Below are 25,425 nucleotides of genomic sequence, written 5' to 3'. Positions count from 1 at the left end.
AGATGCGGGCCGGTCAGTGCTTACGGCCCCGAGCCCACATTTCCACACCGTGCTCCAGGGCCAGCACAGGGGGGAGACCAGTGTCTGTGAACTTGCACGGCACTGCCCACGGCCAGCTCCCATCACTGTGGGCCATGGCAGTATCTGTCCTGAAAGGCAGATTCTGCAGCAAGGGGCCCCCACCCCCTACCCCCCACCACACTCCTCTGTAGGGCTTTCAAACCAAAACCAAAACCCCAACTACAGCGACTGAAGACCCTCGAGCGCACTATCTGTGCGTACAGCTATGTGGGGGGGGCGGGGGGGGGGCCCGCTTTCCTAAGGTCTTTCTTGTCATATATCCAGGGACAACACCGGACTAAGGACACTCAGACTGGAACATTCTTTAAAGCTCTGACCCGAAGGTGTGATTCATGTGACTGTGTGGGTGCCTCTCAGCACAAACGGACAGTTCTGTTTGCTCCTGCATCATAGAGTATTTATGATATAACACATATGAAGTGATTTAAACATTCCAAAGACCTAGGCTGGTGTTCACACTAACACTGCTCCTCAGTATCAGCAGCAAGGCCAGCAGAGAGGAGGACCTGGCAGGGTCCAGGCGCTTCTAGGCGAACTCGGAGCAGGCGTCTGCCCTCTTCTTTGCATGCGTGCAGCTGCTGGGCAGAGCGCAGGGGCCCTGGGGGGGCTACAAAGACTCCCCGCACTAGACGCTGCGGGGAGGGGTGCCCCCAAGGGACATGGCGCACACGCCTCTCCTGGAAAGGTGGCCACGGCTCTCATCTCACGCATGGAGCTCGGACAAGGCATCCCTCGGTGCAGAAAGAACCGGGGCCAAAGGCACTTCCCCGAGCAGGGGACGTGACCCCAAAGGCTTCCCATCTGTGAACGAGGCGCCGAGGAGGAACATCAGAGCAGCCTCTGGAGGAGCAGCTGAGAGGGCAGGGGTCCATGCAGAGCCACGCCCAGAGTGCGCTCCAGGTGAGCTCCCAGACAGAGAGGAAAGCGCTCCTGTGAGCACGTCAGCTTTCAGACCCAGGGCCGGGGGAGTTCCAGCTCCGTTACCCAGTCTCGTCAGGCACCCCCACCAGAGCTCCCCCGGGGGCCGGGCCGCACCTTCTTGGCGGGGTGGATCCCTTGGATGCTCTTGATGCCTGGGGGGCCGGCCGTGTGCATGTGGGCCCCCACCGCAGGGAGCTGGGGCTGCTGAAGGGCCCCCTTGGTCAGCGTCACCTTGCGGGTGGGCTGCTGCCTCACTTCTGGGGGCTGAGGGAGCCGCTGAGGCTGGCCCTCTGGGTGAAAAAAGCCGTCGCTCTCTCCTCCCTGCTGAAACAGACAAGGCAGTGCGCTGGTCAGTGTCTGCACAAGCAAGCATCCCTCCCCAGCATCGGGGCCCACCTCGATCAGTGCTCAACCAAGGGGCGAGACCACCAACCTGCCATTTCATGAGGGCCATTAAGGAAAGGACACTCTCACCTGACAGGTATCAGGGTTAAACAGTCTTTATCAAATTTAAATCTAAGACCTTTAATTATTGGATCCACTCAAGAGGTCTGTAATTATTAAAGTAGGTCCTCTTTAGTTCAATGAAATACTGCTTAACTTTAAAAATAGTTCATACTTGACATGCCTTTTCCATTGTCAGGAGCATCCTTGTGAAAACCTGATAGTATGCATCAACAGCCGCTTTAAACTTTTAACTCCTCTTCAAACCTCACGAAAGTGGGTCATCTTCCTGACCGCCCCCGGGGCGCATCCCAGCATGTCCTCCCTGCAGATACAACCCTCAACAATGGGGCTCCCCCGAGCACCCACAGGCTGACAGCATCCAGTCACCCCTCCCCTCTGAGTCACAAGTCCCCACATGCATGCTGGCTTCCAGCCTCTGTCCTGTTTGGGACAAAAACAGACCAGCTGGGAATCCACAAAATGGTGTGAGGAAATTCTAGAAATCAAAGTTACTGGAGGCCTAGACAAGCCCCCCATGGCAGACAGGGAACCGCCGGACCGAGGCCAGGTACTGGGCAGAGCCCTCTCCTGAGTGCTGGCCGGCCCCTGAGGCAGGGGGCACCATGGCCGCTGGCCAGGAAACCAGGCTCAGAGGTGGACATGAGAACAGACACTGAACAGAAAGCGTTCTGAATGAAAATAAAAATTCAACACATCAAAATCAAGGGGCTGCAACTAAAGCAGTGACATCAGGAAGGAAAAGAGATCTAATTATCACAAGAAACTAGGAAAAAAATAGGAAATCAAACTCAAAATTGAAGAGAAGGAAGTAAGATCACAGAGAAAAGCAAGGACAAAGTAAACAGAAGTAACAGGGAAAAGCCAATCACTCCAAAAGTTGGATTCTGAGACCAATAAAACTGATAATCCTTTAACTAAACTAAGTAAAAGAGAAGAAAGACACAAATTACCAAAATCAGAAATAAAAGAGAGATTATCAAAAGTGGCACTACAAAAATGTAAAAGAATATTTTGAACAACTTTATACCAACAAAATCAGGGAACTTAGATGAAATGGACAAATTCCATAAAAGATGTGCTGTATGCTCTGTCATGTCCAACTCTTTGAGACCCCATGAACTGCAGTCTGCCAGGCTCCTCTATCCGTGGGATTTTCCAGGCAAGATGCAAGATACCAAAACTGATTCAAGAAGAAAGAGAAAATCTGGAAATCTAAGAAGACACCGAATCAATCATTAAAAACCTTCCACAAAGAAAAACCCAGGCCCAAATGGATTCTCTGGTGAATTCTATCAAATATTTAAGACAGACAGACTACCAATGCTACACAGTCTCGCTCAGAAGGCAGAAGGGGAGGAACAACTTTCTGGCTCATTTTTGAAGCCTGTTTTTCTGGGATACGAAAGTCAAAGACAGAAAACAAACAAAAGCCACAGAAGAATATCCCTCATAAATAAATAAATAAATATGTATGTATATATATGAAAAAAATTCTCACTAAAATGTTAGCAAGCTAAATTCAGCAACAGGAAAGGATCATACACCATACCCAAGTAAGCTACGCGGTCCGACTGTCCTGGGCTGAAGCCCAGATGTGAGCATCCAGCCAGGGCTGAGGACAGCTGAAGCGGGAGGGTGCTCCTTCATTCTGTCAGCAGGAACCGCCTAAAATGTGATCCTGCATGAGTTACTCCAGCCTGATGGAGAAGCACCCCGAAATGAAAACGGAAGCCCTATGGAAAGGCAGGCCCGGCTGCTCTGTGGGACCACAATCCATGTAAAGTTAATGAGAAGTCTGGAAAAGCTGTGTGAAAGCTCTCCAGTTCTGTATACGCCTGAAATTTTTCTATACTAAAAAGCTGGAAATTTTTAGGATATACACACATATTCCTAATCATTAAGAGCCAGTAATCCATTACTAATTTACCTAAACTCACGTTGAAATTATGTTAGTATACAGTCATAAATTCACTCTGCAAGGGTTAAGTTTTGCTGTTCTTTAAAACATCTTTTTTTTTTTTTAACAGGGGCTGACACTTCACACTTCAGCCCAGGTCCCACCAGAGGCTGTGTCATACAGGCAGGAGGCACTGGGTCACTAAATTCTGCACACAGCTCAGCTCCCCTAACAGTCTACTGACTGATTCTCCTCCAACTTCTACCTTTCTCACAAATGTGGATAAATGAACTAGCTGTGTATGGTTACCTCTATGGGAAAGTCCTCCATTTATGGACTCCCTGGAAGCTCACGAGAGGAAGTTGAAGTCTGTGGACAACTAAAGCATATGCCATTTTGTAAGTGTCTAGAGAAACCAGTGATTCACACTTTGGTGAATCTGTTTTTGTTCACCAAGCCAAAAATTCTGGTGCATGTAGATGGCACTGAGATATTTACTGAATAAAACCATAAACAGTAGACCAGGCATCTAAACACTAGGTAGTCCTGAATGTTCAATGAAAAAAGCCTGCACTATCAGGATACTAGGGTAGAGCCACTGCCAGTTAGTGCAATGATTGTGTGCATCAGAAAACGTTCTGCCATGCTGTCGAAATCGATAATTAGCTAGTACAAGTGGCCTAAAAGGAATGATGTCCATATATATGACGGACAATGAGGAGTACTGTCATAGAATTTTTCTTTAGCGACCCCAAACTAAAATTGTAGACAATCTAGACAGTAACTTTTATTTAAAACGAAGAGCTTGTACCAAAAGTAGGGTGTGTATACACTGTATACACTGTATATGTATTTAAGGTATAAGGTATTAAGGTATACACTGTATTAAGGTATACACTGTATATGTATTTGGGTGATAAATATATAATACTGTAGTGATCTGATGATTTTTAAAACTAGGAATTGAGAACATAAACATTTAGTCAATAAACACTGCAAGTAATAAAAACTGTCTTTACTGCCATTTTGAGTAAGAGACTGATGATAATTCACGCCTGACAATATTAGGTCACATAAAAACCCTGAAAAACCAAGTTCTAAACTTGTATTCTCCTTTCAAGAAAGAGTTTAAAGTAGGCTTGTTTTCCATCTAAAGCTCAGAAACACAGGTAGCAAGGATCACAAACGCCTCTCCGCGTAGGACTCTCCGAGACGCCTGAAATGACAAAGGAGAGAGGCCTCTGAGAGGTGTGCTCCTGTGGGTCTGGGCCGCCCCCCGGCGCCCCCACCCCCACCCCGGGCCTCCTCGCGGCGCCTGCATCTCCCCCGGCGGGGGCACCCTGACTCCTCCCTCCCAGGGAGGCACAGCAGCGCCTCCAGCCCTAAGGATTCCCAGGCCGTGGGACTGCGCTCTTTTTCTCCAGTGTTAACCCGCACTCGCAGCCCTGCAACGCTCCGAGAAGGGGAGCCCCACAGGGACGCCGGTCACCAAGCAGCCTCAGGACCGAAGAAAGGACTGAAGAGGGTCGGCACAGAGCCGGCAGATGACGGGCACTCACTGAGTCAACGAGGAGCGAGATACAGGGACACTGCAGGATGGGATTAGGACAGAAGCCCAACTTTTAGGGAAAACGGCGTTCATCTGCTCACACAAGCGGGGGTGGGGAAGGCCTGAGCAAGCTCTAGAGTTACTTAGTTCACAACAGGACGGTGTTTCATACCCTCTACAGCTACAAATGACGGAAGAAACTTCAAAACAGCAACGTTCAAGGCACTCTAGGTTCTTAATCACCAGGGTCTTGGTATCATTCACCATGCTCTACCCATGGAGCATGGACAGAGCTGTTTCTTGCACGTCTCCCGGTTGACAAGAAGTACACTTGGGTCTGTCTCCCTCGATCTCCCTCAAGGTAAATAGTACTGTTCTCACTGCTCACACACTGAGTGCTGCTACCAGGACTACCTGTCCCGGTGGGTCCAAAGCATGGACTTCACAAGACCTCGTAGGTAGGACCTTACTCTTAACATCCAACGTAACGATCTTTAGCAGGGCTGGAAACAAAGGGACTGACCATCACTCAGTCACATCATTTTAAGTGAGTGAAGCGTTACTGTAATACGCTGCTTTGACTTTCTTTCTGAAATTCATGCCGAGGACTCAAGCCTTAAATGTTAAGTAACAAGTTTTTTTACTTTGAAAGGAAGACACTGCTGCTTTTCTTCCAATTGAGAGAACAATTATTTTCTTTCAAAACAGCACTAAAAAAAGCTAGTTCTCAGGGGAAATTCTAAATCCCAGAGTTAATCCAGTTAACACTAGCAAAGAGTCAATCTATTAATTTCTAGGCTGTGGCCAGAAACATATTTTTACACCTATTCTCTCACACAGACACAGAAGAAAAAAGGTGAATGTTCAGAACCGACCCAAACGGAACCCACCCATTTATTTAGAAGTCTTCTTCAACCTAAAACATAATAGTTAACAGCACTGAAAAGACATCCCCAAATTGTTAGTACTCAGTTATGTAAATTTAAAAATACTGTCAATTCAAACTAGGACTTTTAGAAACATACTGTCTTAATGTAAGGAAATTACTAGTCATCTGTGGATGGCAGATTCCATCCACTCAAAGAAAGGAAATCCACCTTGCAAATGAATTTCTCTAGGGCACAGTTAAAAGCACAGTTTCCTTTTAAATTCCTTACACAGTAGTGTGTTTAGACATGATCTTAAACGTCTTTTACTTCCTCCAGAACAGATGAGGAGAAAAGAAGTTTGGCCCGTCTTAGACCCAACTGGAAATATTTTGGGTTTTTTTCCACAAATGATTTATCTTTTAATGAATACTGTAAACGGTGCCTTTTGAGAGTAGTTTTTCTTAATTGTAAGAGGCATTTCCTGAATTAAGTAAGCTTAAGGAATACTTTTTATCAGCTTCATCGTTACCCAAAAATGAGGTTTGTAGCCACCAACATTAGCAGGACAAATTTACTTATAACAAATGGCTTAAACGTATAGATAAAAATGCCGACTGATACTGTCAGGGTGTCCTGCAGTTTGACAGATCAAATCTTATTTTCATTCTTAAATCCCATGAAGAAGTGGTATCACTGACTTGCATTCACTGGTGAGCACATTGATTAATCCCTCTCTATAGAAATCTCGACTCTTGATTACCCCTATCAGACGTTAGGCAGCATTATTCTGGAGCGACAACACTTGACAAATTCCCCAACCATTTTTCTCAGCCTTTGTGGCCCTGCTAGCTTGTATTAACCCTGATGAAAAATTAATTTTCCTTATCTTCTTCTAAACCCCAAAATCCAAATCCGCCAAACTGGCAACTCTTTCTGTAAAGGTATTATGAAAACCTCTAAAAGATTAATTGCATGTCTTCAGGTGACATTAAATTAATTTCTGTACTCCTGACAGACATGTGATACTCCGCACTGAGAGGACAGATAACATTGTCGGGACACACAGGACAGTGCTTGGGGTCCCAGGGCAGCCTCTTATGAATTCTCCTGCCGATAAGGCCACTTCACTGTCACCGCGGCGCTGCTGATCTGCAGCCCACAGACCTCACCGAACAGGTTCCTATTAACTGCAACAATACTGGGCCTAGCCTGTGATCTTTAGAAAGCTCACTCAGAATCCGGACAATAAATGATCTGCATGCTACGCAAAGTTTCTCAACACCAATGCATTTAAGGCTCTATTTTGTCTTTGAGACTACTGTTTAAAGGAGAAGAGAACAGAAATAACGTTCTTCTCCAGGCTCCTGGGTCAATCCCCTAATTAAACTGCTGCAATATGATACAAGGTGAAAACAATTCACACGTGCAATGTTCACCTAGCCTCTGCAATAAATTTTCCTTACATACGGCAAACATGCAAAACGTGTAAGCAGCAACTTAAACCTAAAACGCTTCCTAATTGCAGTAACAGGTCTGCACCGGCCGAACGGCTGAACTGAAGCAAAACCCGTTAAGATTAAAGGGACCACACAAGGGCTTGGCTTCCTGGAGAAAGGAAAAGGCCCCCACCAGCAGGTGCACCGACCTCTCTGCAGGGCGGTGCCACCGCCCAGGTACGCAAGTGCTCTCGCTCTCAACATTCTACTTTTCTGAGACTCGTCAGCTTTGGGGAAATCGCTTAAACACAAAATTAACTGGCCTTTGGAGAAACAAAGCAAGGTGCTGGGCCGACGAGGCATCTCCAGTTTCCAAGGACAGGCAGCGGAAAAGGACCTACTTCAGGGCGCTGGGCGACTTCCCTGTGCAGAGGACCTGGCTCCCACTCTTGCCAGCTGCTCGACGTGAGGACAGGGAAGGTACCCAGGTCACTGGAGGAAGCAGATTCCCTTTCTGCTGGAGAAGGTGGGTGAGCAAATCCTGATTCCTAATTACAGATGAACTATTTTTGATTTAACCACTCATTTCACTCGAAAACATCATATGCATAAAAACACCTATAAATGAATGTGCAGACATTCTGATTCATTAAGACTGATTTTTGTCCTCTAATGAACTACAGTCCACTTTGCCCAAATGAAGAGGTCACATGTTTAAGAACGATTACAAGGTCATGTCTCTAGAAGTTATCAGTTCTTTCCACTAAAGTATTTCAAAGTTCTCAAAAATAAATATTACCATACAGCAGCTTCTCCAAGAAAAGTCTAGAATACACATCTTACCAAACAAGTGACTGTTCAAGACACATGACCCATTCTCCTTCCTCGGGCCTGTGTTTCTGCCTTTCCACCATCTGTGCTCACCAGCACCTCTAACAGGGAAATGATCAGGAGACAGAAGAGACCACTCCGCCTACCAGAGAGGGACGGACGGCAGGGTGAGGGGGATGGCGGTCAGCAAGCCAGGACTCAGGCCACTCCCCTCGCCACATCTGCCCAGGCAGGGTGTCTCCTGGCCTTCCTCCCCGTGTCAACACGGTTTCTCAAACTTGGCCTCCCAGAAGGGCTTCTCTGTCACAAGCCCACTGCAGTCCTGTCCTTGACTACCTCGTTTCTGACTCACTTCCACCAGACCTGCTTTATCCTGGTCCTCTAGAACGTTCTCGGCTCCTGGGTACTGCACGAAACCATGGCATCAAGTCAGCTTTTGCCAGAAACCAGTGAGCTGGTCAGCTGAGCCCTCCGGCCCTGGTCGGGCAGCTGGCTGCGTGATGGAATGACACCAGCAACTAGACTTGCCCTGCCGTGGCCTGGGGCTACTGAGAACGAGTCATCACCTCCGACTCACCAGGAAGCAGCCAACTGAGATGCTGACGCAACCCCACCTTGTAAACAGAGCAAAGAAGGAGTGTGGGAGCAGACTACGAATTTCAGCATGAAAAGGCAGCCGGAAGAATTAACAACGACTGACGCTACTTTCGGTGTCAGCTTTGCTTCCTAGAGAGGGCGTCCTCGGTGGCTCAGCTGTTTACAATCCACCTGTCAAGCAGACTGCATTTGATCCCTGGGTCCGGAAGATCCCCTGGAGGAGGAATGGCAACCTACTCCAGCATTCTTGCCTGAGAATCCCATGGACAGAGGAGCCTGCTACAGCCCATGGGTCACAGAGAGCTGGGACTCGACTGAGCACACACACACACAGCAACCTTGCTTACCAGTGTCATCAACAGATGCTTCTTAAATAACACATTTGAAACTGTCCTAAATTAAATTCAGAGACAAAAAATGAACCAAGGAGGAAACCCAGTCTCAGTTAGGAGCACTGACCGGGACACGGCTCCAAGAGAGGGCAGGGTGGGGCGTGGCGGGGGCGCACAGAGGCTGCACCGGGAGCCCGGGCATGTGCGTGTGGGCCGGGCAGAGAGGGTTTGTAGATAGTTTACCTCCTCTACCACCTCTAAAGAAAATCTGACAGTAACTTTCGAGGAAGAAGAAATCTACAAACGCAGGGCAAGCCCCTGAAGCAGAGCCCCACACAAGCCGGGCCCTCCTGTGTGCAGCGCTGTGGCCGTGTCTCCGTCCAGACGGCTGGCTCTCCTGCTGAGGCAGTCGGTGCGTCCCTCCTTCTGCGTGGCCAGCAGAGCAGACGGCTCCTCACTTAATTTGCTGCCAAATTCTTAAAATTTTCATTACCTCAATCAGAACAAAGCAGCTGAATTCCAAATTTGCTTTCACTTTCTTAAAGAACAGCCGTGTCCGACTCTTTGTGACCTCATGGTCCGCAGCCCGCCAGGCTCCTCTGTCCATGGGATTTCCGAGGCAACAATATGGAGTGGGTCGCCATTTCCTCCTCCAGTGAAGAACAGTGGAAGAACACATTCTGCCTGCCCTTAACTAAAGGAAAGGTAGCAATACTGAGCATTCCTGAGTCACACAGCTAAGTACCTGAGTACCGGTGACACTGAGGCCCCGGGTCACAGCAGTAACGCGGGTACTGACCAGCGCCCTGTGCTCGGCACGGGCCCTCGCCTCCCAGTGACACTGAGCCCCGGGTCACACTGGTGTCCGTGCAGGCCAGGTGACCCGACACACACCCCTCACAGGTTCCCTGTTTCCCCTGAACTGAAAGACAGAGCTGCAGGCCTAATTAAACTGAGTTTCACCTGCCACAAGCTTGTTCTTCCTGTTTTCTGGTGTTTAATCACAAATCATGGCTGGGGATGACTAGAGTAAGTCACACTGAACACTCTGTATTTTTATATATGCTCGGTTAGTACCTGAGGAGCTTCTCTGGACTATGTGTTGGTTATGAACAGTTATGATGAGGGGAGGAGCGGTGTGCTGCAGGGCTTACAGGACCTTAGCTCCCCGACCAGGGACGGAAGCCGGGCCCTCGGCAGCAAGGGTGGGGTCCTAACCACTGGTCCACCAGGGGACACCTGCAGTTAGGATTTAACAAGATTGCTCTCTTTTGGTTTCTGAGAATTAAATACTTAAAAGTAGCTTTCTGAGAAGTGAGCAAATGGAGAATATTCCTATGTTTTAAGTAATAAAAATAGAACCATTCAATCAAATGAAATTCTTTAAGGTGATTACAATATTCAGGAGGCACACTAAATTTTAGAAGCAATACTTGACAGTATGTAACACTCTTTAAAAGCAGTGTTAATATGTTCCTTTTTAAGTCTCACCTAACAAATCAAGACAATAAAATATAAGTGGGGGAAAACAAAAATTCACAGATTTCATTGTGCCTCATAACAAAAGATCTCTTTAAATTTCAAGTTCCCTTCTTGATTTCAACCCAAAGTTTTAAATAAAAATCTGACCCACTCTTATTTATACAGAAATGTTCTAATACACATTTATAGCACAGAGCAAGTCACAGCCGCCCTCCACTGGGGAACACCATCACCCACTTCAACTCACCATACCAAGCAAGTGGCCAGGTGGTTACCCAAAGGCACCAGGCCACTCCACACCCACCCTTCAGCCCTGACGCCACTCACCACTCAGGGTACTCCACTGTACCTCCAAACACTTCTCCAAATTCTCAGGGCTGGTCGCCACCAACCAGGGTTGGCAAACAACATGAAACATGATCACTCCCTTATTCTAGAAAGTCCCCTAAAGATGTTCTGAATCAATTCTGATTACCATATACTCATTGGAAAACAGTAGACTATTCTCCCTAACTTAGAACTAAGGAACACACAGGGAAAAGGAGCAGCAAAAACAACTATTAGAAATAACAGTAAAAAGCACAAGATTCAGAGGCCTCACTCTACCAGTTAGTAGCTGAGTGGCCCTGGGCAACTAATATAACCTCTCTGACACTCAATGTACTTAACTGTAAAAAGGAAATATAACAGAGCTAACCTGTAAGGCTGCTGTGAATACATGCTAAGCAGCAACTGTGCTTGATAAGCAGTATGCTTGATAATACTCAATAAGCAGTAGCTACCACTTATTATACGGCATAAAATCATGGAATGTGTGTCTAGACGGGGCCTTAGGAGCATTCTGAAAAGAAAATGGACATTTATCCCGTCCCTTCTCTATGTCAGAAAGGTCTCAGAGACAGTAAGTAAGAGACCAGCAACCAGCCGTGCGGCTCCCATCCATAGCCCTGTCATTTTCACCTTGTCCCGCCCTCGTGTACACACGTGAGCTCTCTGTCCTGGGGACAAGAGCCTCAACCTCCACGCTCCACACACACAACTTCAGAACGGCCGACACCACACACAATGCCAAGACAGCCCTCGAAGAAAGCAAGGGACGACTCTGCGAGCTCTCAACCCAGACAACCCTGCTCACCTGACTGCGAGAGCCAACATCAAGAAAGACTCTTTGTTACGTCCTTTCTGAAAATGCTTCCCATGTCCATAATGCATTAGTTCTAACAAAGAGGAACCATACAAAAAGACCAGACAGTCTCCCTGGATGATCAGTATGAATTAAAATCACTTTAAAGACAATATGATTAATGAAAGGGCAGACTGAAAAACCTAGTCTTAAGACTCAGGCTCTTTCACCTTTCAAAAAACTCAATTTAATAAAATCCAAAGATAAATTATTTAATTAGAGATGATGAAATATGGAAAATGACAAAAAGAGAAGTTCTTGTTGATTCACCATTGCCTCACAGGTAAAAGTTCACCTAGAGAAACCTAATTTAAGTTGTAATATATTTTCAACTTATATATCAGAATAAGACTGCCAAGAAAATTCTGTTTTCTTAACAATTCTGTAGATGCATATTTTGACTCTGATCACCACCAGCGCATCATTTCTAAACAGCATTATGTACCATGATAGTTCAGTGTCCTGTATGGAGACCAATGAATGCAAAGAATAATTTAATTAACACATTAGATGCCATTTTAGGTTAAAAAGAAGTGAAGGAAATAAAACTCTCTGAAGACTAAATTTCTCTAGGAAATCTCATAAACAAACCATATATTTTTGCACTAACAGAAGGTGAAGAAGGCCTGGAATCATAGCAAAACACAAGAACATGGACTGATAATGAGATGCTTTTATTAAACAAGTAATTATAAACTTGAAACGCATAAATACTACTCTGCACAGATACAATATACAAGTCAATCCTCCCAGAGAGGAAGCCCCTGTCAGACCCTCCCCAGGGTGGCCAGCTCAGCTCCACGTGCACAGCACAGCACAGTCCTGGGCATTAACACCTCAGCCCCTGGAAGGGGACAAAGACCAGGAGGGGCCGAGGTAAGAGGGAAAATGAGAGCATACTCAGCACTTTAAGGAAATGTCTCCTGTTTGCACAGTGGGTACGTTCTCTTACAAACAGTTCCTACCCACCAAAATACACACACACACACACACACAACAACAACAAAAACCCAGGACATGAGGGAAACACTGTTCTACTCCAGAGAGAAACAAACAAGAGACCATTATCCTCTGGAAAGGCGAAGTTGCCAATACGGTTACTGGAGGCATTACTGGAATAAAAAATCTTAATTCACAGAACATGTTGGGTAGTTAACTTAAAAGTTAAGGATTAAGAAGAGCTAAAAAACCACTTCAGCATTTGAAAATAACTATTTTCAGGTAAAATTCCTCTGTTGTTTTCCTGTGTGTTGTAAAATCATACAGCATGATTTTAGAGTATGATCTGATATAAAAAACAGATTGTTTTCCATCAGAGCAAAAGAGCAAAAATTGAAGCAGATAGATGCTTTTGAAGACAAGGTGTTCATCAGTTGAAGACTGCCCGTAGTAGCAGAGCCGCGCCCTGCACCTACCACCCAGTCCCCCAGAGCCCAGAGGGCACTGGCCCGCAGGACACCATGTGACTGCAAAAGGCATACTCTCAACCCTGGCCCCAGGGCCCATCCTCCAGTCTACCGCTCCAGTAAAAACAGGAGACACTGACGAGACTCTGTCGAAGACTATGATTAAAGCAAGGTCAAAAGCAAGGAGCCACAAAGACTGGAAACTGGTGAACACTTGGGTTTTCACCTAGAGATAAAACAATCTGATACAACACAGGCCAGCTACTTATCAACATTCTGAATCACAATGAATGGAGGTGAGAAAAAACAGATTTATTTGGTCTATCAAAAATTTTCTTATGGCATTTGAAACACTTCACATCTTTAGCATATAAACTGAGAAACAAAAGCAATGGAAACTCATCTAATTAAATGGCTAAGGATGAGTTGCCCTTAATTCAGCACAGCAAATGACTCCACACACCTTCCACTTCCTAGTGGTTCTGCTTTCCCCAGAGGGACTGAGAATTTGAGGTCCTTTACTTTTCCTACAGGATTCCCAGGTGGCACCAGAGGTAAAGAACTCGCCTGCCAACGCAGGACACATAAGAGACATGGGTTTGGTCCCAGGCTTGGAAAGATCCCCTAGAGGAGGGCACGGCAACCCACTCCGGTATTCTTGTTTGGAGAGTATCACGGACAGAGGAGCCCGGCAGCCTACAGTCCATGGGGTCACACAGAGTCGGACACGATTGAAGCAACTTAGCATGCATGCACTTTTTCTACTGTAAATACTCTGTGGTTAATTCATTACAATTAAAGCCAAGAGACGGGCGTACCTTCTATAATAAGTAAAGACTACACGGCAGGGTTAAGAAAGTAACGACTACACGGCAGGGTTAAGAAAGCAGTAGGCGGCTCAGTGGTAAAGAATCCGCCTGCAATGAAGAAGACGCAGGTTTGATGTCCGGGTCAGGAAGACCCCCTGGAGAAGGAAAGGACAATCCACTCCAGTATTCTTGCCTGGGAAATTTCAGGGACAAAAGACCCTGGCCGGCTATACAGTCCATGGGATCGCAGAGTCGAACGCGACCGAGCGACTGAACGACAGCAGCCTTCTACCCGGGCTGAGAGGAGGGTCTCCTGCAGCGGGGTCTGTCTGCAGCCAGTCTGCTCGGTTGAAGCGCTGGCATCACCCAGACTGCAGAGGCAGGCTGCTTCACTACAGATGCTCTAAGACGGGCACGGAGGTAAGGTGAGGAGAGGAGCGAGGCGCGCCCCACTTCTGAAGGACGCCGTGGGACGATCCCCCGTGATTTCACGTTAGGATTCTGTCGATCCCCGTTTTCCTCAAATGGGGATGGGGGGATGGAGCAACTAGCCTGAACTGGAAGACAGGAAATGGTGTCTGGGGCAAAGCTGCTTAAAAGCAACACACACTGCCCCCTCCCCACCCATAGACGCTCGCTGAATCTAAAGCTACACGCAATAGATTCTCTGTTCTGTGGTAAAGGAAATTTAATTTTTAAAACAAAATTGAGGATTCTGTTATAAATTATCTACGAAAAGAAGTTAAAAATTCTATAAAACTCCTAAATCAGGACTTCAGGAATTGTCATGCTGGTTTTCCACGAAGCCTCAAGAGACCTGAAGCACGGGTCCCGGCGGGAAGCAGCGCCTCAAGGACACCCCCACAGCACTGCGGGGGACAGGGGCTGCCCACGGGGCTGCAGAGGGTGACCTGACCCCCCCACGGGCTCTCTCTGGGAGCTGGGACACACTCGGAGAAACACAGAGTCCAAGAGGCCCTGGCGACCTCGTCAACTTACCCCGCCTGACAACTTAATCACCCTGACCTTGGAGCTGACGTGCGGCCCGTCTCCACCGCCGCTGTTGGCCCGGTGCATGACAGTCCTTTTGGCGCCGGGCTTGGCATCCGGGGGCCGGGCCTGGAGGGGTGCAGCTCGAGTGGTCTGCGAGGGGGGCGGCGGCCCCTCCCCGTCGGTGGGCTTTACCTGCAGGACTCTGTGCTGAGCTGGACTCTGAGGTATGGTTCTGGCCTGTCTCAAGTGTTTCAGTGGTTTCATCTGTGGTCCTGGATACTGTGTGTGAGCACCAGACGGCACAAAACCGGATGTTTTGGGTGGAACGTTTGCGACAGCCGCATCCTGGTTTTTTACGAGGAGTCTGTTTTTCACATTGGGTCTGACTGGAGGCCCCGGGAAGGGGAGCAGCGGGTTGCCGTTGGCAGGCGGCGGGGCGGGGGTCTGCTCGCTGGGCGCGGCGGGGGCAGGCGGGGCGCAGAGCTGCTGCTGCTGGGCCAGCCTCTCGAGCAGCTCCTTCTTCCGGGCGCCCGCCTGCTGCTGCCGCCGCAGCTCCTTCTGCTTTAGGATCTCTTCCCGCAGGCGCTTCTGCTCCTCTATCTTCAGGCGGTACAACCGCGTCTCTTCATCTTCATCAGGGAACTGAAAGCAGAAACACGCGTGCTTTACTCTGGAGTACAAGGCGAGCTACAGGGCCAGTCTGCTTCAGCAAACTTAAGAAAAGGCACTTTCTAAAGACCCTTTAATTCAGGATCTGAAAGAAACCATTCAAATCTGCCTATAGACTTTAAGTGGAACTCCTTCCCCGGGGGAGGGGAAAAAAATTTACACAGCTAAAGCTAATTTGGAAAATCTTATCAGAATATTAAAAATGAAATAATGTAAATTTCCACTCATTTACAACTTTAAATCAATTAAACTATTCATTTACGATATCAAAATATGTTTGAAATGGAAAATGCAACAGCAGGGAGGCCCTGCTGTCACACAGGTTTTATCTGGCTCTTCTCTGACGAACCAACAAAAGGTGGGGTGTAAATGACCTGAAAGGGCCTGATTAGAACTATTGATTTTTCGTACAGAATTTTCAGTCTGATCTCAAACTCATTTGTCACAGAATAATTGCTTATAATGAACAGCCAAGTCAATCTCTCTGACCTTGAACTCATGCACTCTCCTCAGAATCAAAATGCTGCCAATTGCAGTATTGGAATATTAATGGTATATAAGGAATGCCTTTAATATGCCAGCCTCAAACCACTCTAAGTCTATCAAAAGAATAAAGTCCAATAATTTTCAAAAAAAAAAAAAAAGCGTTCAGAGAGGAAACTTTATTAGAAGTTAAGCATGTTTAAAATTGTAATAATTTTCTTTCAAAAAATCATAGATATCATCACTCACAGACCCTTTACAAGAGAATGTAATAGGGTTTAATCTACCCAGAATTCACTGTTAACAAACAAACCTTACAAGTCTGGAATTAAAAGACCAAAGCTTCCCTCATAGTTCACTCAGTAAAGAACCTGCCTGCAGTGCAGGAGACCCGGGTTCAATCCCTGAGTCAGGAAGATCCCCTGGAAAAGGGAATGGCAACCCACTCCAGTGTTCTTGCTTGGAGAATCCCATAGACAGCGGAGCCTGGCAGGCTACAGTTCCATGGGGCTGCAAGAGTCGGACACAACTTAGCGACTAAACCACCACTTTAAGACCAAAACATTGTTGAAGAGTTGCCTGGTGCCCCCAGGGCCCATGCACAAGACACTGAGCCAAGGCTTCATTACCTGCATCTCAGAAGCAATTCCGACCAACTAGGTCATCTAACTTCAAACGGCAAATCTGAAGCTAGATGAGGGCTCCACAGAGCTAGAAGTGACATTAGGGGAAGGCAGGAAAACAGACGTTCAAAAAACCCAAGAGCCAGGTCATTCTGAGCAACAGGACCAGGACCAGAGGGCCCACTGTTTCAAAGGCAGTTCAGTGAACACCCACTAGGATGTTTCCCCAAGGAATCAAAAACAGTTATAGTATGTTCAAGAATACAGGTAGAAATATTTCAAAATAGACTTGTCCTTTATTACATCATAATCAACTGGGTGAATATAAGAGAAATCACATTTCACATTTAGCTAAGCAAAACAAATAGAAGACTTTGAAAAGCAAAAAAAAAAAAAAAAAAAAAAACCCCCAAACACAAAAGGCTTGACTCCTGGCTCCACCCCACTGATACTGCGGCCAACTGCAGGTTCCACTCATGCACAGAGTGCCCGTTCTCCTCCAGAGAACTCTTCAGAAGCCTGCTTAAACCAACCACTATGGAAGGGACGGACAGATGTGCCAACAGTATGCCTAAAAAGCCACTTTTCTCATTTTATTTAGCCACTGTCATTCTAAATGTGTATGTGACCTCACTTTTCTGAGCCAAATCCATTTATACATGAATTAGAAACTAAACTAAAAGCAAGATAAAACTGCTAGCAAAGATTTCTAAATGATACCAATCCACTTTGTAAATCAACATTGTTTTTTCATATATTGATTTTAAAACCATAATATCACCCTTCTTCTAATAAGATGTTTTTAAATGTTAACTCAGTATTTTTACTTTATATTTACACATCTGATTTAGAAGTATTACTTTTACAGCTGCTACAGTAACCTATCAGAAGCCGCGACCTGCTTATACTCTCACCTGAGGGAACTCTCTGTGCCGTCACTCTTATACATTACGTCGACTAACAGTAAGGTAACACACAGTGCTTATTCCTTACATCCTATACACTACTGTAAAACTAGTATAACTCTCACCGACAGCTCTTCTGCTGCGTCTCAGACACAAACACCCAACAGCCTGGGGTAAGTGAAGGAACAGGCTCAGAGCCGCTCTGCTAGCGACGGCAGGAGCTGTTCCAAGGGGGTGCCCTGGCCTGCACTGCACGGGACACCCAGGCTTTGTGAGAGTTGCATCACACGAGACACTGTCCAGCTTCCGTGTCTGTAATTCCAGGGGGAGCCCAGAGGGAATCCCACCTGCAGGGAAGCACTAGATAAGCGCACTCACTACTTGGACAGGAGACCAACGGATGGAAGGGGCTTGTCCCAGGAGTAAGCTAGTAAATTTTACTAATGTAAAGAAATTTTCTAACAATTTTAAACTTCATGATTAATACTGCATTCTGAGCTGCCTCTAAGCAAAATACAACCAAGCAGTCAAAACTAAATCAAATGACATTTCAATTGGAAATTACGTAGAATACTGACTTGCATTTTTATTTACTTTTACATATTTATACCTATTTAGAAATCAGCAATAATATACACAATTAAAAACAAAATACGCCCACCTCCCATCTCATTTAAAGGTCCAAAGTAAAACGGGCCCTGCTTCCTAGTAGTCACAGTGTCAAAGCACCGCAGGCCCCAGGAGCGTGCGACTGCCCGTCCGGGGTCAGCTAACTGAGGCCCGGGAGCCCGATTCGGCCCAGCGCCGGGCTCTGCACACAGAGGGCTCCCAGCGCACAGCGCGCCCACCCATGGAAGAACCATCCAGAACTGCTTCTGTGCTAAACCTGCAGAGCTGAGTCACTCTGAGAGACCATCCGGACCACAGAACCCGAAAGAGGGATCATCTGGGCCTTTTAGAGAAGTAGTCTGCTAATATTCCTGATATACACAGATTCTGCAACATGTAACTGCAACTGTATAAATACATAAACACAATCTAAGACAGTGCCAGTGAGAATGAAACTATCTTCTATGCATATGGTGGTTAGGTTACAAGGAGGAGCTGGTGAAAATAAAGTGGGAAGATTCTGGGAAGAACATACTGGAGGCTAGTGAACTAAGAGGTACAGGTTGATTATAAGAGCTCCCTGTTTGAGACCAAATATTATCTTTTAATGAAGAAAAAAAAAAAAGTCCCACCTCTGGTTCTGTCTTTGCTTCCTCTTTAGGCTGACCCACAGGGCTAAGGGGCTTGACTCTCCCTTCCGTCTTCCCCTGTGCGTTCCTGGGCCCCACCCCGGGCCTCGAGGCGGGAGACGTGGTGATGATGGGTTTTACTTGAGCCGCAGGTGTGGAGGAGCAGCGACTGGTACTCATCTCTATAACGTGAGACGGTGCGATCGGTAATTCACGCAAATTACTGTTTCTCGGAGCAGTTGGCTGCATTTGCTGCATCGGTCGCTTGGTTACATTCTGAGAAGTAGTGTTCTGTCACAAGAAAGAAATTCTAATCACAGCTGGAAACTCGGGAGAAGAAACTGGGCACGTGAGATTAAAACAGTTAAAAAAAAAAATTCTGAGTAAGTGACTTCTCTTTTGGGAGGTGGACACTGTCCCGCTGGTAAACATTTTCTTCCTACATAAATGTCTCTTGCTCTACGTAGCAGCATACCCTACAGCTAAGCCCTGGGGCTGGGAAAGGCACCATAGCAGCCAGTGGACAGATTCCCCTTTATGGATATTACACCAGATGGCTGCAGTAGGTGCCTTACAGGACTGGGACATTTTTAACAGAATCAACAGAGCAACAAGGACTCCTGCATGAGGAGTCAGCTGGGTTACTGGCACCCCCCGGTCAATTGGCCCCTAAATTCCAGGTAGAACAAAGAATGAAGCATTAAGTTAGTGCCCTAAAAAAACTACACTCTGGAGGAGAAAGATGCCCGAGGGTTTCATCGGAGAGGAAACTTGTCAGTCGTGTTCGTTCTCAGGATTCTCAACAGACAGACCCCACACCTAAAGGAGCATGCAGATCTGTGAAAGGCCAGCGAGGGAGTACTCAAGGCGGCTCAGCTCGAGGCGGGGGGCATCGTCTGCCACTGTGCCTAAAAGATGAAGTCCAGGTTACAAAGCACCCTCTTTCCAGATCTAGAAGTTCTTTCTAATTTCTTATATCATTTTAGTCTCAATGTTACTTAAAGAAAAACACAGGTTTGCTTCCCTAGTGGTTCAGACAGTAAAGAATCTGCCTGCAATGGAAGCAACCTGGGTTCGATCCCTGGGTGGGGAAGATCCCCTGGAGAAGAAAATGGCTACTCACTCCAGTATTCCTGCCTGGAAAATCTCATGGACAGAGGAGCCTGGTGGGCTACAGTGCACAGGGTCACAAAGAGTCGGACACGACTGAAGTGACTTAGCATGCACGCATCTAATGGAGAACAAGGCAGTAATGATGACTAATCTTTGAGTTTTAAAGCAACAGGCATTTTCTAGTCTCTTTTGATGCCTGACAAGCCGCACGTCTGCTGACAGCACTTGAACCCATGCGGTTCTCCCCCGTGATTAAGCTCCACGAAGGCAGGAAACGCGTCTCTCTTGTGCACTGCTCTACTGCCAGGAACTCGAGTAACGCCTGACAGCAAAAGATAGTCAATAAACTCTTCCTGAATTCACTTACATCTGCACTGGTTGCCCAAGGAGTTACAGAGAACCTTGGTACCAAGTAATAAACCACTGGCAAAGGTAGGATGACTGTCACCCAAAAATATTTTCTAACGTTACGCGTCAATCAATAACCTCAACTATCACTATAGAAATAGGCAGATACACCAAAGTCCTGTGCCAGAACAGGTGTCCCCGGAGCCAGCTGAGGACACTGGAAACTTACGTGCCGCAGCCCCGGGCGCTGGGGGCACTGCATCCGGCTGCTGCTGGGCTGAGGCTGGGCCGCCGGCATGTGAGGCCTGAACTGGGGCTGAGCCACGGGCATCAGCGGCGGGGGGGGCACGGAGAGGTGGTGGTGCGGCTGCGGCTGGTGCGGGGGCTGGTGCGGGGGCGGCGGCTGCAGCGGGGGCTGGTGTGGAGGGGGCAGCGGGGGCTGCGGCTGCGGCTGCGGCTGGTGTGGAGGGGGCAGAGGGGGATGCAGGGGCCCCTTCCAGGCCAAAAGAGAGAGAAAACGACAGTTTACCAAGTGTGAACTATCCAAGTTCCAATGCAGCCACTTCCCCAAAAACCGCAACACCAGAAAGAAACTTCAAGTGGTACTAAAATTTCATTTTAGATTGGTTGATGAAGGTGAATAACACCTTAAAGGCAGTAATAAGCCAAAAGCTACTATCTGGCATTTTACATTTGCTCTAAACCCTCGAATTCTGAAATTCCAGGAATGTATCCTAAGGAAACAACTAAGGACGCAGGAAACACAACCTCAAGGATATTCTCTGCAGCACTGTTTCTAACACTCAAGTACTGAAAGCAACCAACGTGTGCCTGAGCTAGGAACAGCCAGACAGTGTCAACCTGTGCAGCAGTGAAAGACAATCCCCCACCACGAAAGATGGTAATAAGAAGCTAGCTGGGGAAAGAAAGCATCATGAGGATGCGAGCACTGAGAAGACTGAGAAATGTGTCACCCCAGCGTCACGGGTAACTGTTTCCAGATGGTGGAAGCAAACTGAGCCCATGCCTGTGGCAGTGAAATCGAGGAGTGCTAATCACTGGTCCACCAGGGAATTCCCAAATTACATTTTTTTTAATAAAATAATTTAGGAAGAAAATTTTTATCTTACTTTAACATCTTAAGAAATAACCGTTGACCTGTTTTTATTTTAGGTACATATTCTATGTGGTTTCTAAATAATTGGTTCAAGCATATCATCATTACACACCTTAACAGGAAACAAAATACAAGATGAACCATTCTGGGTAAAAGCACACTCCAGCAGCGACCCACCAGCAGAGGGCACTCAAATCTCTCAAATAATGAGGCAGCAGCAACCCGTTTTTCCCCACTACACACTGTAGGAACGTAATCTGACAAAGAACCTGACTTCCTGTTAACCTTCTGAGAATCCTGGAGTGATAAGCAAAGGTATTGTCAAAACATGTCCTAATTTTATTAGCAGTATATAGAATATCCTTTACAAAACCTTAATACTGAATTTTTTCATTTCCCCCCGAAATGACAACACTATCTCCATTTTTCCCATGGTTACGAAAACAAGCAATATTAAGAAAGTTGTCTTCAGTCAAGAGCACACTAAGTTTAACACCCTTGTTCTGTACATACCCCCCAGATCTCAGCAGACTAGAATGAAAACGCGGAGCTTTCCCTTCAAACTCTGAACACAAAGCCGCTCACCTGAAGACTGGGCTGCGTGTGGGTGGGCAGGAAGGGCTGTCCAGGGCCCGGCAAGAAGGGCTGGCGAGGAGGGATGAAGGGCCTCGTGGCTGCGGACCCTGGCTGGCTGAAGTGCAGGAGCCCCACTGGCCCCGGCGGCTGGAGGGCTGGCCTTACGGGCCTGTCTCTGGGGAACACAGGCTGCTGCCCCTGCTGACTGAACGCTGGGCCGGGCTGGCTGAACGGCAAGGGACTGGGCGTGGGCACAGGGTGACCACTGCTAAGAAGCGTGGGAGGAGGTGGCGGTGGAGGGGGACTTCGTTGCTCCAGGAAGAGATGGCTCGGGAACCTTGGCTCACCTGAGACTGAGGGGAGGTGCAACAGTAATTACCTCTAGTTACACAGAACACACTCCATAGAAATCAGCTTTATGTGCTATCTTACTAAGGACAAAAGTTACAAGTGGTGGCTGGGGGTGAGTATCTGAAAAGAATTCTCTATTTTGCTTCTGTGGTTCTAGAATTGCTTCATTAGTTATTTTCTACAGACATCATCTATAGATCTTTATATGAGATCTTCACATTTCAGATATCACTAATGTCCAATTTTAGCATCTGAAATGACTATGGTACAAAAACCTGACACTTAAAATCTCCTACTGGGAGCTGAACACAGTTTAAAGCATAAACACGGTCAGAAACACGGTCAGGCACACGGCCCCACACAGCTCTGATCCCTTCCTCCACACCCTCCTTTACCTCCTAAGAAGAAAGGGTCTCGCTCCTGGGGCGGGGGCGGGGCCCTCCACTGGTCCTGAAGAGGAAGCCGAGGGGGCTGGCTGAAGTTGTTGGGGACGGGGCCAGGTGTGTGCTGCGGGAACTCTGGAGGGCCCTAAAGAGAAGCAGGAAAACAGGATGGAAGGCAGGAAAATAAACAGTAATGTTCAGAAAGGTGTATGCGTTTTAAGTTTTCCTCTGAAAACATCAAGTAACTGATCTCCTGCAGCCCCATCCCCATCTATATACAACCTCATGCTACAAAATAGGTGTATTCTGTATATCTCTCCCATAATTAAACAGTCAACCATCAAAATGCAACATCTAAAAATTAATTCAATGTTTGCACAGTACTATAGAACCAGCAGAATATTATTTTTAAGCTTACTGAAATCCACGCAATTATTGACCCTCTTGCACGTTAATCTGAAAGACTAAATGTCTACTTCCACCGTTCCTGACATTTATCTTCTCAAATGTGCTCTTCTTTGCTACCTTTCTGACACAACCATAAGCTACAGCTATGAAGCTGCTTTATTTCAAAAGAAGAAAAAGAAATTGAATGTGTACTGTAACAAAAATCAGCCATCTCTGATGAAACAGGAAAATGTGAAAATGTTTAAGAAATCACACTACCACAAAAGAAATACTACAGTCAGATTCCACTGGCTAAAAAATTTTGAACTCTTATTACAGATTACCATTTTTCAAGAACTACATGTTACTAGTAGAAGCCTACAAAAAAAAACAACCTAAAATTACTTACTTCTTTTTCAGCTAGTATTTTATAATAACTTTAAGTGAAATATCATCTATAAAAATTTTGAATCACTACATTATACACCTGGAACTAATAATGTAAATCAACTATACCTCGATTCTTAAAAATTCATTTTTCAGTTGGCTTTTTAAGTATTTATGGAGAGTTTTAAAAAATACATTTACTTAAAGCCCCACATTCTTCCCTACTTATTTTCCCAGAAATTCATTAATTATATATACTATCATCAAAATAATTTTCATTTAATAACACTTCATTAAGTATTTCTCAACTTTAAAAAAAATCGTATTTCCCATAAACTTGAAATTCTAATGATTTTCCTGTCCTTTTATTACTAATATAACTAGCTAGTCTTTCTAAATGTGGCATTATATTACAATGTTGAAAACACTTTTGCAAACTACATTTGCTTTCATTCTCTCTTTAAACAGCTGCTCTATCCATAGTGTTTAAGGATAATGCAAAATGAACACCAGAATAAACATCACAAACTTGTAAGACCACTGCCTATATGATATCAACAAAATTATATTTAGACACAAACATGACTTCTTCATAAAGAGACGCAGAGACATGTGGTCAGAAAGTCGCAAAGATGAAATTCTTGTAGTCTGTGTCTATGTGGGTGAAATCTAGGACATTCTTACTTCACAATGTTTGACATCAGACATAAGAGAACATCACTTCTCACTCTAGATAAAGGCATCAATTAAGATACAACTGAGGCAATAAATATCAGGAACTGACAAATGTCGGATTTATAACTGAGAATACATAACCGTATACTCTCAGACGAAATCATCACATTTTTGTACCCCTAATAAATGTATACATTTTTATCACAATGTTAATTTGAAACCTCACTAATATGATACTGTGATATGGATACTCTTCAATATTTACTATTTTGCACTAACGCAATAATATGCTAGAAAAGCGTTATTTCTAACAGCATCAGCTATCCTACACTGGTACTGATTAAATCCGCACTAGGCATTGATGGACCCGCCTTCTGTCTTCCACTGCCACACTCTTTCCCTTTGTTTTGAAACAACCCGTATTTCTGTGTGCAGTCAATGAAATACGCAGTGTGCATTTACATGAATATTTTGTCAAGTAACTTAAAAAGAACAATTATTAATAAAGTACTTATGAAATACAGCATTAGTATCCTGTCTGTAGTTTTACAGACCTTCTTCCTCACTTGTAAATGTATTTCAAAAGTTTCTGGATGATAACAGATTAGCAATCAAGGTCTAATCTTTTTTTTTTTAATGCTTAAATCATTTTTCTTAGAGGGGCTCAGAAAATAAAATTTAAAATTTTATGGCAAGGTTTGACTGGTCATGCTGCCTCCCATCTGTGCAACATGATACACAAATTAGTAACACTCACCTAAGTAAAACCAGGGTTCAACTATACGGCTTGCTTCCTCAAGCTATTATGGTGTATACCTGACTGTCCCTCCTCTGGGAGAGGGAACACCGAGAGAGAGTTTCAAAGAGACCAACACAGAAGAGACAGATAAGAGACATTAACTACACCACAGCCTAAAACAAGGTACTGGGTGTAAAGGGTAAAAGAAATCACTAAAATTTAAAGCCTTATAAAAATGAAACACATGTATTTTTCATGAGGTTTTAGCTTACAAATAGTAGAACATTAACACATACCTGAAGACAAGTAAAAAAACATTTTCAACCTTTACAGCATCCTAAGAAATGTTAGCTCCCTTCAGATAACTGAGCTGGGATCACGTGTAAGTCGGTGTGTGTGGCCTGCGTCAGGTCACCAGGGCAGGGTCTGTCTGGAGGCAGGTCTGGAGGGGCAGACAGCACCTCGAGAGGCCTCAGGAAAGCCACGTGGACGTGGAAGTGCCGTCGTTGGCAGGAGGACGGCTGTGCCAGGAAAAGGCCCTCACTTGGGCCGGCCCACCCGTGTGCTGAGAAGGGGG

At 45.9% G+C, this 25,425-nt stretch overlaps 1 protein-coding gene and 1 long non-coding RNA gene across 13 annotated transcripts in view; one reads left to right on the top strand and one right to left on the bottom strand.

Annotated features, from left to right (window-relative positions):
- RBM33 (RNA binding motif protein 33) overlaps nt 1-25,425 on the bottom strand; it is a 115,782-nt gene that overhangs the window by 11,279 nt on the left and 79,078 nt on the right. For 4 of the 12 annotated variants that reach the window (XM_081536813.1, XM_081536817.1, XM_081536819.1 and 1 more), the window contains 6 exons: nt 22,673-22,805; nt 21,936-22,279; nt 20,463-20,726; nt 18,776-19,063; nt 14,861-15,496; nt 1,117-1,326 (listed from right to left, as the gene is read on the bottom strand). In XM_081536813.1, coding sequence (XP_081392939.1) covers nt 1,117-1,326; nt 14,861-15,496; nt 18,776-19,063; nt 20,463-20,726; nt 21,936-22,279; nt 22,673-22,805 — 1,875 coding nt within the window. Of the gene's footprint in view, nt 1-1,116; nt 1,327-4,141; nt 4,584-14,860; nt 15,497-18,775; nt 19,064-20,462; nt 20,727-21,935; nt 22,280-22,672; nt 22,806-25,425 lie in introns of those variants that run through there. The other 8 variants (XM_081536814.1, XM_081536818.1, XM_081536821.1 and 5 more) reach the window with 4 other exon arrangements.
- LOC145524492 (uncharacterized) lies at nt 523-17,597 on the top strand. Its single transcript, XR_014067575.1, has 3 exons — nt 523-981; nt 1,336-1,483; nt 17,498-17,597. It is a non-coding gene; the product is annotated as an uncharacterized LOC145524492 (long non-coding RNA).

The sequence above is a fragment of the Giraffa tippelskirchi genome, chromosome 10, assembly GCF_054371585.1.
Source record: "Giraffa tippelskirchi isolate mGirTip1 chromosome 10, T2T-mGirTip1v1.2.pri, whole genome shotgun sequence".
In the NCBI taxonomy this organism is placed as follows: domain Eukaryota; kingdom Metazoa; phylum Chordata; class Mammalia; order Artiodactyla; family Giraffidae; genus Giraffa; species Giraffa tippelskirchi.
This window is presented reverse-complemented; position numbering and strand designations above follow the sequence as displayed.